At 48.5% G+C, this 16,621-nt stretch overlaps 1 protein-coding gene across 3 annotated transcripts in view; it reads left to right on the forward strand.

Annotated features, from left to right (window-relative positions):
* PRKN (parkin RBR E3 ubiquitin protein ligase) overlaps window positions 1–16,621 on the forward strand; it is a 533,123-nt gene that overhangs the window by 284,827 nt on the left and 231,675 nt on the right. For all 3 annotated transcript variants that reach the window (XM_059699897.1, XM_059699895.1, XM_059699896.1), the window contains exon 5: window positions 11,952–12,035. In XM_059699897.1, the coding sequence (XP_059555880.1) occupies window positions 11,952–12,035 (84 nt within the window). The remainder of the gene's footprint in view (window positions 1–11,951; window positions 12,036–16,621) is intronic.

Raw genomic sequence — 16,621 nt, forward strand, 5'->3', positions numbered from 1 at the left:
GGTCCCTCCGTTATTTGAATTCCCTCCGTGTATTACACATGACTTTGTCATACGTGGTACTTTCATGTCCTCCACTAAGTGATGGAGTATTGGGGTGTGGCGCTGCCTCTTGCATCTTTCACCTCTAGCATTTGCCTCAGAGCTTGACACACAGTAAGTGCTGAAGCATGTTTCAGTGACTGAATGATCTAATGTGTATGGCTTATTGGAAATCGTATACAGATTAAAGTCTATTCATTAACATAAAGTAATAATAAGCATGCCTTAGGATCAGAAGGTCTGTAATATAATCATCCCCTTCATTCCAGGTCCCTTATTTTTTTAAAAAAATATATTTTATTGACTTTTTACAGAGAGGAGGGAGAAGGATAGAGAGTTAGAAACATCGATGAGGGAGAAACATCGACCAGCTGCCTCCTGCACACCTCCTACTGGGGATGTGCCCATAACCAAGGTACATGACCTTGGCGGGAATCGAACCCAGGACCCTTCAGGCTGCAGGCTGATGCTCTGTCTACTGAGCCAAACCGGTCAGGGCAAGGTCCCTTATTTTTATGTTGGTGACCAATGCCTTCTTGTCCGTCTCCATTTATGGGATGCAACCTGGAGTTAGCTCATTGTCTGCGCCGAGGCTTGCACTGCTCTGCTAAGAGAGTACCCTTTTCTCCTTCTACTGCTAAGGCCCTCCTGGCTCTCCCTCCCACGTGCCAACTTTTGGTCTTCATGTTTTGTCTTGTTTCTCTATACCTTGCTTTTTTAAAATAATTTTCTGCCGGGGCTGGCCAGCAGACCCCGAGCGACAGATGAATGATTACTCCAACATGTTTGCTGTGAAGGAGAGGGCTAAGGGACTGCCTGGCTAATGCAACCACACAGCCTCGATTGCCTGCCTCTTCAGGCTTTTATTGTAGCAGCAATTTGAGATAAAGTTTATCTTTTAGATACAATCACTAGGGTAAGTAATCTTGGGAGGGCACATGTATCTGCAGTGTCCTTTAAGTAAGGACACCCAAAGATTAAGCATAAGGATTCCAATAAACACCGGGGATCTGCTTGTGCACAGACTTGTTTGGAAAGGCCAAGGAATAATTAGGGGCACCACCTTTAGCACTCCCCTAAGTCGGAATTTCAATAAACAGGGCAGGCGGCATTCCACACACTTCCCTTTTCTCAGAATGTCCTCCTTACAAACTTTCCAACCAAGTCTCGTGCGCTCCCCAACACTTATCTTTAAAGTATTAGAGATGTCCCCCCTTTCCCCTGCATTGGCCCCCACCTCCCCACCCCACAGCACTATTGTCTGTGTCTATGGGTTACGCATATTTGCATATATATTCTTTGGTTAATCTCTTTCCGCCCCTTTCTCCTCTGTCCCATCTGGATCTGTCCTCTGGGACAACAGGCCACTGCGTGAGGACTCTGTGGGCACTCAGGAAGGCCACTGACCGGCTAGTCTATCCCAGTGTAGCAGTTGGCGACGATAGGAGAGCGTGTCATCTTAGACCTTTTTAAAAAATGGGGCCCTGGAGACTGTTTCCACGTTGAGAGGAGTTTGGCTTCGTGTCCTTGATCCTAAGCCGTCCCACAGCCCGGAGACTCGAATGTTTGGTCCTGTGTGCGTGTTTGTATATTATTATTGAGTAACTGTCTTCTGCCTTATAATTAAGCCTGCTTAATTTTTTTAATGCACTACAGAGATGCTGTGCTCCCCATCGCTAGAGAACAGAACACTCCACTTAGCAGCATGACACTGGATGACTGATGAACATGGATGTTCATTGACTATAGCATTAATATAAGTAACGGTTTTAAAAGCATCAATAACCCAGGGACAGCTCCCATGACCAACAGAGCACTATAACACTGTAGCACAATCGTCCCATTAAACTCATGAATTTATCCATTATCACAATTTTTGGATCTCCATGTAAGTTTTATTCTTTTTAAAAAATATATATATTTTTTTTTATTGATTTTTTACAGAGAGGAAGGGAGAGGGATAGAGAGGCAGAAACATCGATGAGAGAGAAACATCGATTAGCTGTGTCCTGCACACCCCCTACTGGGGTTGTGCCCGCAACCAAGGTACATGCCCTTGACCAGAATCGAACCTGGGACCCTTGAGTCCGCAGGCCGACGCTCTATCCACTGAGCCAAACCGGTTAGAGGAGTGAAGAAATGCCAACTTCGCTATTTTTTAAATGTTATTTCGTATATTGGTTACAAACCTCTGTTGAAGATGCTTTTAGTAGAGTAGGTTGGTTTTATAACCTGAAATATAAATAGTTCTTAAGGTAAAAAGGTTTTTTTCAAAAGCTTTGTAACAATAAGTGGATTCTAAGTCTTTTTAATTCCTGAAAAGACAAGGTGAATCTCTATGAAGGAGACCTGATATTTGATGGCTAGGCAAGAAGACACATTTAATTTATCATCTGAAGAAAATAATTATTTCTATTTTTTTGAGGTAAAAACTTTAAATTGCAATGAAGCATTGTGCATGCTAATCGGATTGCGGAATAGAGTAGCCTTCCCAGTGCTTTATATTGTAATCCTAATGGTGTGGCTTATTTCGGAAAAAAAGAACTGACACCCCACCGTGTTTTAAAGGTAGAAAATCCCTTTTCCTAAGGTTTTATTCTCACACAAACAGTGGAGGAGATAAAGCTGCTCTCACTGCTTGGATTCCCGTGGAGAAGTCCGAGCATCGCCCCAGGGCACAGCTAGTAGGTAGCGAGTCCCGAGCCCCGGCACCGGTTCTGTGTTCTGTGCTTTTCTATTACATTCTGTTTCAGAAATCACTCGAGTCACTAGATTCTAATGAACACTTAGGGTGTGGCACATTCTGCATCTTGATTTGATGCAGAGAAACTCGCGTTCCGTGGCCTGATAGCCGGGCGGGCCCAGGGGCAGCATCGCCGGGACGTTTCGGGCAGAAAGGCCCAAGGTGCCCCTGCCCGTCAGGTGCGTGTCCTCGCAGGAGCAGAGAGGACGCGAGGGGTGTGTGATACGAGGACTTGCTTTCCAATCAGCAGCTTCCTGCATCATGCCCCCGGCTCTGTGAAAGCATCGTCACTACCTCAGACCTCACTGGAAGCTCCTGGAAGACCAAGGAGCTTTCCGTGACCAGAGAAGCCCCGGGGACAGACAAGCCCCGGGGAGACTGGAGGACGTGTGCCTGGTTCCTTGGACGTCTCCCTGTGGGCTCACCTGGAGGGAGGGCTGCAAGTCCACGGAGAGGTGTGGGGGAGGCACTGGTCAGCTGAGCAGGGGCTCAGGGGCGAAGTCGGGGAACGGAGGGAGTCCTGAGCCTGGGCGGGGCCCTGGGGGCTCTCAGCAAGAGAGGGTCCCGTGCCCACGCTTGTTTGGAGACTCCCCCCCCCCCCGGGCAGGCGTGTGGGGCGACATCTGCAGGGACTAATGTGAGGGCAGGAAGCTAGTTACTGCACTGCAGTCACCCCGGAGAGAGTGAGTGGCTCACAATGAGCTCGCAGCTATGGGTCTAGCAAGGAAGGCAGAACATCAGCACAGACTGGGAGGATGAGACTTACTGAATGGGATTCACTGTTTAAATGACATTCATTGGTTAATAAGCATCTATAGGTTTCAAGGGTACCGTTCCGATGTATCATCTGCACACTGGGCGCCGTAAAGGGTAAGGGGTCAGACATATGGTGATGGAAGACTTGACTCTGGGTGGTGGGCACACGGAAGGATTTCCTTCGAGCTGGAAAATCCGCCCCGGTTTTCCTCCTTGTTCCTGAATGTCATCCTTGCTTTTCCAATGGACTGCCATTTCCTTGAGGTCTTAGACTAGGCAGTCCCGTTCCCTCACACCTTCAGTGTGGCCCGTTCTGGTGAGTGACGCCACCAGGGGTACTGCACGGAGCAGCTCCATCTGCCTCAGGAAAAGGTCTGAGGCCTGAGCTTGGGGAAGTTTATCTGAACTTTCCCACCTCCCTCATGGTTGCCAGGCCCTCAGAGTCCTCCGCTCACTGAAATTTAAAGAAAAGGTTGAGTCAGCTCTGGCTTAGTGACTTTGTGGGAAGACAGGGAGGAAAGGAGAGCCCGATGATTGTCCATCACGTCAGATCTTGCCCTGCTCTTTCTTCGTGTTACTCTGGAAACTTGTGTAATACTCTTTACACTTAGCGTTTCCCAGTTATACCTGCCCTATCTATTCACGCGAGGAAGACAGAAATCTTCTTAGAAGTTGGGTGTTTAGGCCTACCTATCTATTTCTAATACTAGAGGCCTGGTGCACGAATTCATGCACCAGTGGGGTCCCTTGGCCTGGCCTGCGGGATCAGGCCGAAACCGGCTCTCCAACATCCCCTGAGGTATCCAGGATTTTGAGAGGGCACAGGCCAGGGTGAGGGACCCCACCGGTGCATGACTGGGGCCGGGGAGGGACATGGGAAGTTGGCCAGCCTGGGAGGGACTGTGGGAGGGCTCCATGGCATGTCCAGTCTGTCTCACTCAGTCCCAATTGGTTGGATGCCAGCAGCAAGCTAAACTACCATTTGGAGCATCTGCCAAATTGTGGTCAGTGCACATCATAGTGACTGGTCGACCAGTTGACTATCTTCTCCCTGGTGGTCAGTGCACGTCATAGCGAGCGGTGGAGCAGCCTTAGTATATCATTAGCATATTACGCTGTGATTGGTTGAACGGACAACCGGGCACTTAGCATATTGGGCTTTTATTATATAGGATATCGTTGGTCAAGTCCAAGGCGGTTGCCCTAGGGGACTCCTAGGCTTAGTCATTGGAGGTAGAAAGCAGAGAGCCTGCCAGGTGGTCCGGAACAGTAGCTTCATTATAAAATGTGGGAAAGTTTGACTCTGAGCTCTAATTAAAATATTGCTGTTTCTCTTGGCTCTGGGAAGAGTGATGGCAGATGTGATCTACATTTGTTAAAATTAAGTAACATGGTTTTGAGAAAATATTTCCTTCAACCAGAGCATAATTCTGGGTGAGAAACCTGCTGTGTGTTCCCTTTGTCTTTTGATTCCCGAGTAATGTCACGGTTCTACGAGTAAGTTTCTCCATGTGGCCCTGATCAGTGCCAAGTACGCACGTGCCTCAGCTGGCAGGCTACCTTCAGGAATCAGAATCCGTCGTTAAACCCTAGAGAGGAAATTGGAACAAATCGTGTCCATGTACTAAAATCATGAGAGTTGAAACTTAGAAATGAGAGAATGTTGAATTTCAGAACCCTTGAGCTGTTGGCTGACAAGATACCTATTTCACATGGTGCCAATTCGAGGTGTTAACACAAAAAACCGACAAGAGTCTGAAATAGATTTCAATGTATTATAGACAGATGTGGTCCTGGGCATAAGGAGCGAGTACTTCAGTCGGTAGTTCATGGAACAGCTATGGGTGGGCGGGAGGTGGGGGAGCTATTTTGAAGGAAGCTGAGCTGAGAATAACACCGACTGACAAGAGGCCCTGCCCAGGCCCATCTGTTCACCCTCATGCGTTTCTCTCTGTCAGTAGAACGAGCAGGACACCCGGGCAGCTGTGGTGTGGCAAAGCCTCGTGGGAGAGTCAGACCCTGAAGGGGAGCTCTGTGCTGGGAGCAGGAACAGGACGGTCAGTGGTTTTGCAGCTGGTGGGCCGGGTTTGCTTTCAGAGAAGTATAGTAGGTTAATATCCACGCCAGCGGGGAGCGAGGCGATGAGGGCCTCCCAAACCGAGGACTGGCCTGCTGGGTGTGCCGACAACGCGCCATAGGTGTTTCAGCACAGCCACGCTCGCCGGAAACAGTTGGCTTAGTTTTAGAATTAACTGTGCGTCTTCCCCCTCCGCCTTTGATTCAGCGGGCCAGTGGGAGTTGATCAGCAGGCATCGGAATGTTCGAGATACGGATACAGCTGGCCCGGGGAGTGCAGGCGCCTGCAGCCACCGAGAGCTGGCGCTCTGCTCCCACGGGAGGACACGACACATCCTCACTGAGAGACACATGGCGGACTCCATGGGTGAGCGAGCGAGGGGCGTTGAGAAGACGGTGGGAGCCCAGTTCTCAGGCAAAGGCAGGGATGTGGGGAGATAAGAGTTCTCCTAAAAGGACTATTATTTCAGAAAATGGAGACTTAGAATGACTTATAACCAAGATCTACTTTGTTTGTCAACAAAAATCTTTCCCACTTCATTTGATGAAAGGAATATAAACAGAAAGAAAAGAGTTTTAGAGAACTTAGTTTTATTAAGTAAAAAAGATTAAGCTAAAGGGGAGGAAAAAGAATAAACTATAATTAGGGGTAATTATTACAGAAAAGTATTGGGTGTGTGTGGTGGGGGGCAAAGGGGACACTTTGGGTGTGAACTTTAGCCAGCTTGAATTTTTCCTGAGAAGTTCAGATAGCTACAAATTTAGCTGGTTTTGATTAAGAATTAAGCCTTTTTTCTCCTCTCTCGGTGATTTTTAGGCCATTGGACCTTGATCATAACACAGTCAGGGGGAGAAAGGGAGAGGAAAAGGAGAGAGAAGGAGAGAAATGGTAGAAGTCTCTTGAAATGAAAGGCCGAGGGGAAAATTTGTGAACTTGAGCAATGTTCAATGCATATTAAACTGGACCATGTCTTTAAAAAAATGACAGCCAGCATCCCTATCCCAGGGCTAACTTTCCTTCCGGCCAGCAATCCGTTTCGTTCTTTTGGTTTTTGTGGATGTTGATGGTGATGATGATGATGGTGGTGGTGGTGGCGGTGGTGGTGAAGGCCTTGATTGTGTCAGCTCTGCACCCCTAGGTCAGTAAGGGGCAAGAGTAAGAACCCCCATGCGCTGGCATCCGTGGAAATACCTGGTTTGGGGAATAAAAGAGCCTCATAAATGCGTAAGCGCGCCCTCAGGACCAAGGCACACCCGGAGCCTGCTCCCTCTGTATGTGTTCGGGGCCTGATTGTGGAGCCGCATCCCAGTCCACTGCCTCCAGGACCCCTGAGAAGGGGCTTCCCCCTGGCCCACCCCCTTCTTGTCCAGCCAGTTGCCCACTCAAGTCCTACCAGCTCGTTGTGCAGATTCTGTGGACTGGCGGGGACAGTTACCTCTACTGCTACATCTTCATGGACAACTACAGGCAGTCCTCGGGTTATGTCGGACTTGATATGTGTCATTCTGTGGTTACGTGGCCATCTCCCATTTATTTATAAAAAAAAGGTTCCGTCATTTCGACATATCTACATATGTGCTTTATGGTTTTTATTATTTACCACAAGTAAGGTCAGGAATTGTTATCTTTCTTTTAAATTTTTTTACTGTTTCACTTCATTACCACTGTGTGTGTGCTCCATGTGAGTGACGTAGGCGCTTATGTAGGTGGGTTCCGACTTACGGCGAAAATCAAGTTGCGTCGCCGTAGGAACGGATCTCCAACGTAGCCCGAGGACCTGCTGTGATTACACTGGCACAACAGACAAGTTATGACCACCTTCTAGTTTTAACCAGAATCCTACCTGATTTCATCCTTTCCCTTTCTCGCAAAACGGCGGCCGATTGAGTTCAGTGCCAGTTAGGGGTTTAGAGGAGGAGATTACGCACCTAAATGTCATGTGCTGGCCACAGCGTTTATTCTGAGAACTCAAGGCTGAGCCTGCATGCCCACAATGGCATCTGGGCATTCACAGAAATCTAATAATCGTCTCATCTCGTTTAATAAGCATGGTCTGGTCCAGTCACAACCCAGGACAGAGAGCAGCTGGGAGGACTGTGCGGCCTCACATGATAATGAGTGCTGCTATTCAAATGGATGCGCAGGCCTGGAACTGAAATGAGGGCGGCCATCTCCACAGTGAGGACACATCGTGCTGCCTGGAACCGCCTCTAATCTGAGCCGTGGCCAAGCCACTCCATGCAGACTATTCTTAGCACACAGCTCGAGCAGATGAAGGTAATCACACGGTTCTCCGAAGTTAAATCTGTGAGGAGTGCATCACGGTGACTCACTGCAAGTCTTCATTTGTCTCCATTGTTTAAATTCTATGAAATGGAATGAAAAAAACAAAAACCCCACCGCTGTTTAAACCTGCTCTCGCTGTGCTGTGCGGCGAGAAAGCTGTCAACACTCAGTATAATTGAAGGCCTCTTGCGGTTTACGAATAGTTTGGCAACTGGGAATCGTGACAGAACCGCGCACTGTGTGATGTTAATGTGTTTAGCGTGATGGCGCCCTGCATGCGGGACTGGCCGTCTGTAATGACAGTGATGGGCTTTGTCAAACACGGCCGAGCTGCAGGGCAGTGGACAGGAGTTGTTTCACTTACAATGACACTAATTTGTGAAGACATGTGAGGTTTCTCTCTTCTAATAATTTTCTTGTGAGGGACAAGTATGTTATTGAGGATTAGATTATGAAATGCTTGCTTTTTTATGACATGAAGCATACTTTAGTGGTGGAAGGAAATTTGTTTTATGCCAAATTATGTTTTACTAGAGGCCCAGTGCATGAATATGTGCACGGGTGGGGTCCCTTGGCCTGCCAGTGATCGAGACCAATGCTGGGGGCGGGGGGGCTGGCCAGCTGCGGGGAGGGACCACAGAAGGTTGGCCAGTGGGGGGAGGGGCCAAGGGAGGTCGGCTGTGGGAGCGCACTGGTCGACCGGTTGTTCGGTCGCTTAGGCTTTTATATATAGAGATAAGCTACGGTGACATCCCAGCACTTGGGAGAAATCTCCAAGGCCAGAGAGATACTCTGTTTAAGCAGCTGTTGAGTTAGCCCGGCAGCATCAGGCACTCAGTACAGCGTGACTCGGAGCTGGTTAATTGCGGATGCGAGCAGCAGCTGCATCCCTACACACCGAGCACCCCTCCTGCCGGGAAGCGGTGCTGTATAAGGGGCTGCCGAAAGTGGGGTGAACGCATGAGTCCAGGAATACACATGGCTCCATTCCCTCTGCACTGACTGATGTCTCTAACGTGCCTTATCGTCCGTAATGGGTTTTCCCATCAATGAGCTCATTCCTTATCTTATTTGGCCCGAGTTCTTATTGCCCACGCTATACAGATAAGAAAGGGAAGCATAAGGTTCTTAAATTTATCAGCCTAAACTCTCCCGAAATTCTCTCCAGAACTTAGATCATCTGACATTTTGTGTATTGAGGAGCTCTTTCCGAGATCACATTGTTCTCATACTATAGTCATGCAGCAGCACCTGCTAATATTTATTGAATATTCACTAAGGGCATAGGATTATGCTAAGTACTTTATCTCATCTAACCATCAACCCTATGAGGTAGGTGCACTTGCTATTCCCCCATTACACCTAAAAAATGAATGTTCTGGTTAATTGAGTAACTTTCCCATCGTTGTGTGGCTGTTAATGTCAACCGGAATTGAAATTCAGTCCATCTAATTCAAAAGTATGAAGACATTGTTTACCATCTTACCATCCTAATTGCTTAGAAATCAGTACTTTGCATAGTATTACATCTTACTGTATATGCAGTTGAGTCATTTTATTAAGTACTGCTGTGGTATTGTAACAATCCCCATCATTCTTGTGACCTTGTTTCTGTAAGTGCTGACTGACTGTTATGTACCATGTAGATGAATACCATCCTATATAATAAAAGCCCAGCGACCGAACAGCAGAACAACCAGAATGACTGGTCGACCAGTCGCTATGACACACACTGACCACCAGGGGGAAGATGCTCAATGCAGGACCTGCCCCCTGGTGGTCAGTGCGCTACCACAGTGGGAGCTCCACTCAGCTGTCCGGGATGACGGGCTGCTCCCCCTGTGAACCCTGGGCTGACGGGCAGGAACCTGGGCTGATGGCAGGCAGCCGAACCTTGGTTCTGGCTACAGTATTTAGAATGTTGTACAGAAAAATCAATTATTTATGAATCAATTATCAGTATCACCTTGTTGGGGATATTACCCCAGAAACCAATCCAGAGCTTGGTGGTACATGGTTTTTTTCTCCCTGATCATAATTCTTCTTTCTGTGGTAGAACGTTCCTCTTCCTGTCTGACTTCTACTCATTCTTCAGGTCTCAGCTTAAACAAAAAGTCCTTCCAGAAATGTGGGCCATGCCATTGAGTCATTTGCCTGAATTTCTGATTTAAGTGCATCTCATGGATGTGTTTAAATAGCATTCTACTTTGTGGTTTTCCAGCTGGTGGTAATATCAGTCAGGAAAAACCCCCAAGTGTCTTCTCTAGTTGTAATTTTCCACTCTCTTACTGATTCAAACAACCCAAATCACTACCTTCTAACCACACCTTCTCAGATTTCACAGGTCAACAGCCCTAAGCCTTTAATTGAAGTAATTTCTCATAGGAGACCCAGGGCACAGCTACTCCTACAGACTAATGAGATTACACGGTGGCCAAAATGCTGCCTCAATTTTTTAATAGTAATTGCCTATAGCTCAAGGATTGGCACACACTTTGCATTCAGGGCCAGACGGTAAATAGTTTAGACCTGGAGAGCCCGTCCTCTGTGCTGTGAGTCAGTCCTGCCCTTGCGGCTTGAAAAGTAGCACAGTCGATACAGATGTGAACCCCATGGCTGGTCTGTACACTTCATCATGAACGTGGAGGCCTGAAGGTCATTTACTGTTCATGGGCCATGAAATACTCTTCTTCCGCTTTTCCAATATGCTTTCCAACCATTTATAACCTCGGACCTTCTCAGTCCATCGGCTGCACAGAACAGACCCCAGGCCAGAGTTGCTCACCTGCTCTGGGTGCTCAAGAAATGCCTGTATTTTTCTTGGTTGTGACCAATTCTGGGCTTAACCAGGACAACGTTCTCTAAGAAGCAGCTGCGTGAGTCTTCATGATCATGGGTATTTCACATGGATGTTCTGGCATATTTTCAGACATGTTTCTCCAATCCTGCCCATGAGAGAGATGAAGTACAGCGTTGGGGGTCCCCTCCGTGACACGCTCTCATCCATAGCTCCTCAGCTGCCCTGGGACTCGCCCTCCTGTCTAGTCCAGTCGCAGACCATGCTCCCTCCCACACAGAGCTGCTGCAACCATGGAAACACTGAGTCATCTGCTGCGATTACCCAGCTACCACCTTCCGCTTTCCAGACTAGACAGGGGCAAAGTTAACTCCGCTTTGCAGTGGCGCACATTCACGGGGCACTGCTCCCCACTTTGAGGAGGGCGGTGGCAATGGTTCAGTGCTAACCATGGCTGGTGTGGATAAACCAGCACGTCTGTACTTTATTATGGACCCTACATCCAACGGAACGCTGAGGCGCTATTACTTATATTATTTTGTTATGGTTTGAGGTCAAAAAGGAAAGTGTGAGTGAGTTTTGTGAAATAAAGTGGTAACTTAGGTGACCTTTCGTTTGAGGAATTCTCACATAGATGTTTCTGTTGCTTTTTGGACTCTGAAGAATTAAGGCATGAAGATTCCTGTTGGCAGTTTGCCCAGAGAGTTTCATCACCACGGACTTTGAGGTGATGAAATGCACCCAGGCCCGTGCCCGGTGGTTCCCAGTCAGGCCCACACCCAGGTTGTGGGTTCCGTCCCCAGTGGGGGCTCCTATGGGAGGCAAGGGAACAATGTTACTCTCTCACATCAGTGTTTCTTACTCTCTCTCTCTCTCTCCCCCCCTCTCCCTTCCTCTGTAAAATAAATTAGTAATTATGATAAAAATGTTTTTTAAAATTTGCCAGTTGAAATGATAATGAACTGTAAGAAAAAAAGTTTATTTCAACTTGTAAGAATTAAATTGGGCTGCAGTGAGGGGGTCCCCACACGTAAGTGACGTACGTGTTTGGAGCAACGTGCCCAAGGTCATCCTAGGACGGCTGTGAAAATGGGTCCCGAGGACGCCCAGCATCTCTGGACTGCACTCGGAAAGTCGCTGGGGCCCACTGAGGCCATGGTCGCTTTATAACATGGACTCACAGACTGCATTCACGCGGGAGAACACCTTCATGACAATTAGCGCACCAAGGATGTGTTTGCTTCTTTTCACAGGGCCCGTCCTGCTGGGACGACGTCCTGATCCCGAAGCGGATGAGGGGTGAGTGCCAGTCGCCAGGCTGCCCCGGGACAAGCGCGGTAAGTACCTGCCGCGCCCCCTCTGTCAGGGTGGCATCTCCCATGTTCACGAGGAAATGACCCGAGAGACCAACATGCTGGCTTTTCTCTTGTCCGATAATATTCGCCAAAAGTGGTGCAAGATTCGGAAGTGTCTCTAACATTCACCCAAACGTCTCCGTGTCACTGCCTTCCAGGGTCACCTTCCTGGGGACCGCGCCGCTCTGGGTGACTGTGACAGAACGCGACCATTTGACTCCCTACAGCAGTGGTTCTCAACCTTCCTCATGCCGCGACCCTTTAATGCAGTTCCTCATGTTGTGGGGACCCCCATTTCATTGTTACAAATTGAACATAATTAAAGCACAGTGATTAATCACAAGAACAATATGTAATTATATATGTGTTTTCCGATGGTCTTAGGCAACCCCTGTGAGAGGGTCGTTCGACCCCCACAGGGGTCGCGACCCACAGGTTGAGAACCGCTGCCTTACAGAGTGATAGTCATGGGATGTGAACAAGAAGGGGTCAGGCCTGGCAAAGGAAAAGAGCAAAGACACGGTGTGGATGTCTTTCCTGAAGCCGTGAGACTTGTACTGCATCCCGTGTCACTCAGCCACGCTCTGTTTGCCCCTCCGCCTCCGGTGGCGGTTTTCTGACACCGGGCACTGCACGCAGGTAGAAGGGTGACCAGCTCCCTGGGAGCCACCCCTCTGTCCCCGTGCCAGCGGGCGCCCCGGGCTTCCTGCAGAGCAGGTGTTTCTCCAGAGAGACCCTGAGCACTGCAGTCACCTTAGAAGCAATGCTATTATTATGGTCACGTTTGCAATTTGCCTGTTATACCTTTTACCTTGAGAGTCCCTGGGGCCATCACAACCTGAGGATATGTTTTCTGAGCAATGAATGCAGCCTCAGTGCCAACACAAGTAGCACTGTGAGTTCACAGACGGCTGCGGCCAGCTCGTGTCTTCTCCAGGAACTAGGTCTGTCAGTAGCAACAGGTGCGGCGTTCGGGCTCGATCCTCAGACGCCTCCTCTCCCGCCTGCGGGTGGCGCGGATACAGAGCAGCGGGGAGCGTGTGACGTCCCTCTCCATCGGACTGGGCTGGGGCCACGGGCAGGCTGCTGTTGATGCAGATCCTGAACAAGTCGGTGACTCCGTGTCACTGCCCACGGCGGTCACGCTTCATTCAGTCCTGGGTTTGCCGCGGGATGAAATTGAAGGGCATGTTTTGCAGGGAGAACTCTTAAGTACAGTTACCTGCAAGCGCTTGCACACAGATGCAGCATGTGTATCATATAGTACACACTAGAGGCCCGGTGCATGACATTCGTGCACGGGGCAGGGGGGTGTCTCTCAGCCTGGCCTATGCCCTCATGCAGTCCGGGACCGGACCTAAGCCAGCAGGTGGACATCCCCCGAGGGGTCCGTAGCACTGCCGCGGAGGCGGGAGAGGCTCCCACCACCGTCGCTGTGCTCACCAGCTGTGAGCCGGCTTCTGGCTGAGTGGTGCTCTCTCTGTGGGAGCACACTGACCACCAGGGGGCAGCTCCTGCATTGAGCATCTGCCTCCTGGTGGTCAGTGTGTGTTACAGCGACCAATTGTTCTGCCTTTTGGTTAATTTGCATATTAGGGTTTTATTAGATAGGATGATATGCAGATGTAACTACTCTAATAATAATGGCGGTAGGCCATATCCTCTGGTGTGCGTACGCTGTGGTCTCCATAGCATCTCTACAGCAGTGGGAGGGTCTTTGGAAATCTCCTCCCATTACAGCCAGTCCGCCTGCCTCTCGTACCTTGAGCCTAGTTGGCAGGATTGGGTCACAGGAGAGTAGACAGTTCTGCATCCGTAAGATTTAGCTCAAATCGGCCAAAGAGGGAACTGTGAGGGTGAGGGGGGAGAACATCATGGCTGTCGCTGGTTGCATCTCCCACTCTCCTGGGATATCAGGGCAGAGGATTCGGTATAAATCAGGTGACAGTGCAGCTCTGGTCCCGCCCCCAAACCCTTCCCACACCCCAGCTACAAACCTGGATTAAACACAAGCATGTGTTTGTGAAGGATGGCTGTGCTGACAACAGTGAAAAAAGTTTATGCACCAGGAATTCAGAGAAGCTAGACTTCAGAGAGGATATCTATAAACTGCAGCCACTGATGGGGGTAGCGGGGTGGCAAGCCTCAGACAGCAGAGGTCACAGTGAGGTCAGGGCTCAGCAGGGGAAGAACCCAGATCCCCACACGGAGCAGCACCCTCCTGGATCAGCTGCGGAGGGCTGGGCGCTGCTGCCTGGTTTACTCGGGGTGCAGGTGAAATGTCCCTCCTTGGAACTGTGGGCACACACCCATCTTCCCAAGTTGGGGGCGGGGGGAGGTGAGGCATTACTTAAAGGGAGGCTCTCTAGTTTCCAATAAAAGATGTGATAACCCAGAAAGATATAGCAGTTTAGAAATGGCATCATGTTAGTAACGTGAACTTAAAAATATATTAAGGCCAGTTGTCAGAATTCATGGATCACGTGGACGAGTCTCCCGCCACTTTGAGATTGAAATGTGACTGACTTGCTGAGGGTGTGAGCTCCAACAGATGAACTCAGAAAGGACAGGGCCGACTGACACCCAGCAGACCGGCCGCCCCCCTGAGCGCTGCCCCCCAACCCCGCCAACGAGGACACCCCATGTTTCCAGCGCGTTTGCAACCCCTGATCGTGTTCCAGGGCACGGAGGCGTTTAAACATCACTAACCAACACGTAGCCATGAGAAGTCTCTTAACCGTGGAAATCCAATCACTTAGTCAATAAAAAACAGCCACGTGGAACTATGGGGTTAAGCAGTGATGGAAAGGTACCAGACATCAGTTCCTCTGGGAGGCACCTGAATTAGTGTTTAGAGGGAGTATTTAATATCACAGATGCCATTTAATTAAAAAGAGGATAACATTATTTAAACATATTATAAGATAGAAAAAGAAATGGTCACACCCAACTCTGTTCCCCACGTCTAGTGAGCCTGACTAAACGCTGGTGGGACACAGGCGGTGCGTGCGCACTCCTGGGGCGGGCGGTGCAGGGGGCCGGTGCGGACGGCCGTGAATTCCGCAGTCGTTGCTCTCGGAGCCCCTTCCGGAGCGTGCGGGGGGCAGCTACCTGCACGCCAGGCTCCTGTGCCCTCTGCCGTGTGCGGGGGTGCTTGTTCCTGAAGGAGGTGCAGAGATAGGCGCTTTTAAGTCTTTTATCTTCCTTAAGTTTGCCAGGAATTTTGAATTTTAGACAGTGTTTTTGACATGATATGTTATATTCTCATAAAAAAGTGTAATTTCTATGACTTATATAAATATCCATATACTTAAAATTCAAAAGAGCAGGGTTTCCAGTGTAGTCTTAATTAATATTTATGTACTTAGATACTCTCACCAGCTCATTTGAAATAGCAGTGCCATTTAACCTTGGTTTTTAGAGTACAAATATAAGCTTGACCTTCACACAGAGAAACTGAACCGCATCCAGGTTCACACTAATTGGTGTCATTGTAGGACAGCACAGCATTGGTCCTGAAAGGCGTCTCACTTCATGAAAGGAACTTTTTGGTCAATTCAAAGAGTATGGGCTTGAGGTTAAAAGGGGGGAAGTCAGTAGGATATTCTCCATTAGGGGGATTAATTCAACTTTGGAAATGATATAAAACTACATTTTCTGTGTAAATCTTCATTTTATATTTTGCCTACGATACCTTAGACAATGAAGATCGTTGTGTCTGTACATGTGTGTGTGGGGGGGTGTTATATTTTTATTTGCACACAGAGGCTAGGGCAAACCCAGAAGTCCTCCTCTCTGGGCCTTATGCCTAAATTCCACATCATATCTTTAAACAACATTTTTATTGATTTCAGAGAGGAAGGGAGAGGGAGAGAGAAACATCCATGATGCGAGAGGACCATCGATCGGCTGCTTCCATTCACCACTCTTCAAAGTAATCCATGGCCATGGGCACCCTTGCTGAGGGGAGTCGGTGTTACTATTTCACAATCAATAGCATAAATTACAGTTTATATTTTGAGAAGTAATATTTACCAGAAGTGTCATGTAAAATGACATTTTCTTTTTTAGGTTACTTGATTTTGACAGGAGTCGGAGTCTTTACATAGAACTTTTTCTTGCAGAAACAGTTGAGAAGGGCCTCTTAAAATAGCTCACTGATTTATTTCAAATAAAATTAGATTCTAAAAGCTATCCCCTGAACTATAATCTATACTAATAAAAGGGTAATATGCTAATTAGACCAGACGTCTTCCGGATGACCCTCCAGACAAAGACACGATGGCAGGGGCCGAGGCAGAGGTGGTTAGGGGCAATCAGGCCGGCAGGGGAGGGCAGTTTGGGGTGATCAGGCTGGCAGGGGAGTGGTTAGGGCAGCCGTGGGCAAACTACGGCCCATTTGAAATGAATGAAACTAAAAAAAAAAAAAAGACCGTACCCTTTTATGTAATGATATTTACTTTGAATTTATATTAGTTCACACAAACACTCCATCCATGCTTTTGTTCCGGCCCTCCCTCCGGTCCAGTTTAAGAACCCATTGTGGCCCTCGAGTCAAAAAGTTTGCC

Source organism: Myotis daubentonii, chromosome 6 (genome assembly GCF_963259705.1).
Source record: "Myotis daubentonii chromosome 6, mMyoDau2.1, whole genome shotgun sequence".
Taxonomy (NCBI): domain Eukaryota; kingdom Metazoa; phylum Chordata; class Mammalia; order Chiroptera; family Vespertilionidae; genus Myotis; species Myotis daubentonii.